Source organism: Momordica charantia (assembly GCF_013281855.1).
Source record: "Momordica charantia cultivar OHB3-1 chromosome 9 unlocalized genomic scaffold, Mcharantia_2.0 BLBB01000009.1, whole genome shotgun sequence".
NCBI classification, from domain to species: Eukaryota; Viridiplantae; Streptophyta; class Magnoliopsida; order Cucurbitales; family Cucurbitaceae; genus Momordica; species Momordica charantia.
In genome coordinates, this window is record NW_028275167.1 from 1,693,356 (window position 1) to 1,696,323 (window position 2,968).

General features: G+C 40.6%; 1 protein-coding gene across 1 annotated transcript; it reads right to left on the reverse strand.

Annotated features, from left to right (window-relative positions):
* Window positions 1-1,278: 1,278 nt before the first annotated feature.
* LOC111015022 (protein BIG GRAIN 1-like B) lies at window positions 1,279-2,968 on the reverse strand. Its single transcript, XM_022289932.2, has one exon. It carries the CDS (start codon window positions 2,667-2,669, stop codon window positions 1,404-1,406), a length of 1,266 nt encoding a protein of 421 aa, XP_022145624.1. The 5' UTR covers window positions 2,670-2,968; the 3' UTR covers window positions 1,279-1,403.

Sequence of the window (2,968 nt, forward strand, 5' to 3'; positions counted from 1 at the left end):
ATTGGATGGCACAAATTAGTTAGGATAGGAATGATGTGGAAGTTTGAAAAGGATGTATGTTTGCAATATACTTTAGGTGAAAGTGGGTAATTGGAATGGAAAAAAAAAATGAAAAGAGAAAAAAAAAATCTTTGAAATAAACTCTTTGATTAGAAGGCAACCAAAATTTGACATGAAAGGCTTTACAGATCAAAGGTTGGATCTTGTTGTCCACAGCTTTGGAGACCACTGCATATTAAACCACACCCTTTCTTTTACTTTCTCTCCTTCAAACATATTTCTTATCTTCATCTTCTCTCAATTTAATTAATTTTCGTTAGAATACTATTTTAATTGCTATACTTACAATTTTTATTCATTTTGATTTATCTACTTTCAACTTTTTATCTATTTATGTCTGAGTAGTTTCAAAACGTTCATTTTATCTTATTTTTTTCAATTACAATTTCAACCCGACACTACATTTAACATATTTCTTAAAATACAACCGTAAATTTATATTAGAGGATTTTCGTTGTGTATAAAATTTGTCTTTAATCTTTACAAATAGGGATAAAAAATCGTATGACTAAAACAAACCAAAGTTTAAATTAATAAAGGTGGAAACTATATGAAATTTTAATTATTAATTTTTTTTAAATGAAAATTAAGACCCCACTTTTTCCACACCGATTAAGTAACCCATCAAATTGGCTATCCTAGCTACTACCCCTGCCCTGCACAAAGGGTGAAAATGATGCATGTTTCTGTTTCATGTCTGTTTGTTTGGAAAGAAAAGAAAAGAAAAGAAAAGAAAATGAACTGTGGTTTTGCCGGAAAAGTGTTCAAGCTAATAGTTATTTCTCTCCGGCAGCAATGATTTGCAATGCATGAAGACAGTGTTGTCTTAAAGCAAAACATGTCCCTACGTTACAATGTCCAAAAGAAAAATCTCTCTCTCTCGGTAGAAAATCTGCCTTTGCTTTTAATCCTTGACGTTCTCGGGTTTTCTTTACGCCTCAACAAACATAAACATAGTTCAAGTGATCATATATTGTTATTTAGTAATTCTTCCGTTGTATTGATAGAAATATATCTATCACGCTAATTTTAATTTTTCTCGAGGTTCGAATTTGCACCATGCTTGAATTGTAATACTAAAGAAAAAGAAGTAACGATTGTCCCTCTTATCACCGAATTTCTCATCTTCAAGAGCTAAAATCAACGACGGAAATAATGGGATTTTCTCGGGCTAGAAAGTGAGAGAAAGTGTGAAAGAAAATTAAGCCAAACAGAAAATTAAAGAGAGAAAATCTTTAGTTATTCTTGATGTAAACCCCCAAGACACTAATTCCAAAAGGCTAATATAAACTTTTTACCATCACCCCCATATCTTCTTTCTCTTTTTTTTTGGTTAATTATTATTACAAAATTAATCCACTGGCGATGGCCTGATTCGTACTGAAATGCGTTGTTTCATAAACTGGAAGTTCTTGGCGATACCTTTCGATTCCGATCGATGAGAGATTATCCAATTCGAACAAATCAGAGCTCGAGCAACTCACTGCATCGTCGTCGTCTTCTTCTTCTTCGTCGTCTTCCTCTTCATCTTCGTCGTCTTCTTCTCTGTTTATATATACATCGCCATTGATCTTCTTTTGGTAACTGTTCATCAGATCCTCTGTAGCTTCATCTGCTCGGCAATGGTCGTTCCTCAGAGCGTTTCGCAGAGTTGTCGCTGCCGCCATTAGACCTAGTTCGTCTTGCAGGCTTTTATGTCCGCAAGGCCGAGAGTCCTCGTCTAGTATCACGCTCACGGGGCAAAATCTGACCGATCGTTTTGTGCTGCCATTGTTGATGAGTTTCTCGCCGGACGACGGTGTTTTGCTGAGACAGGACCTGGAGAACGAGGAGGCGGAAGAACACGTCGATCCTTGAGCGGACTTGGATTTTCTCATACAGGCGTCGTTCTGTTGGGCGGAGTTTGTGAATTTTTGCTTCTTTGGACTGCCGCCGTTGAAGAGGGAGTTCAGGAAGGTCGCGAAGCGGCCGCCGGGAGAGATTGGCTGCTTCACTTTCTTCAGATCGCCGTAGATTTTTAGGGCTTTCGATTTCGTCTTCACGAAGCCGTTTTCGTGCTTCGGCTTCTGATTGGGGACCGAAACTTTAATCGCGTCGCCATGGCCGTCGAATTGAGGCTTCTCCGTCCTTATCGGCCTCGGCCTCAGCATTGTATAAGAAGACGACCTCGATTCCGACTCGGACGAAGAAAATCCCCCTCCACAACTGGATTCAGAGGAACTCGAACTCGAATTCGAATTCATCAATTTCTTAAAACCACGATTGCGATCGCGATCGCGATCTCGAACATTCCTCGCCTTCCGATCGAAATCCGCCATAGAACTCCGGCGAACCACGACCTTCTCGCTCACCTTCTTCTCCATCCACTTCTCGATCATACAAGCGCGTCGGAAATTGAGTCCATCATCTTCACCGTCTTCCAAGCCAATGCTCTGCTTCTTCTTCCTCATAGTCTCTCTGTACAAGACGACCTGCTCTTCGCCCTGGACACCGTTGGTTTCGTCGATGGAGCGATAAATGGCGTCAAGAAGAGAAGAAGAAAATGACGGATTCTGCCTCCGGTGGCGGCCGTGTCGATCTTCTGGCATCTGTTGGTCCCAAACATCCATGGAAAAACAATATTGCTTAAATAGAAGAAGCTACGAGTGGAAACAATAATGGCTCGGCCTGGCTGCTGTCTGGTTGAAAGAGCGTCAAAAACTGGCAGAGGAGAGAGATAAGATATGATTGTGATTATGGAGGAGGGAGAACAGAGTGCATTAATGGAGTTGTGAGAGAGAAAGAGGAGAGGAAGGGAAGAATGGGGACATGGGAGAAGGAATCATGAGAGGGGAAGGCCACGCCTCAGCCTCAGCACAGGAGAGAGAAAATGATTGAGAAGAGAGAGAGAGAGAGAGAAGAGAGTTGT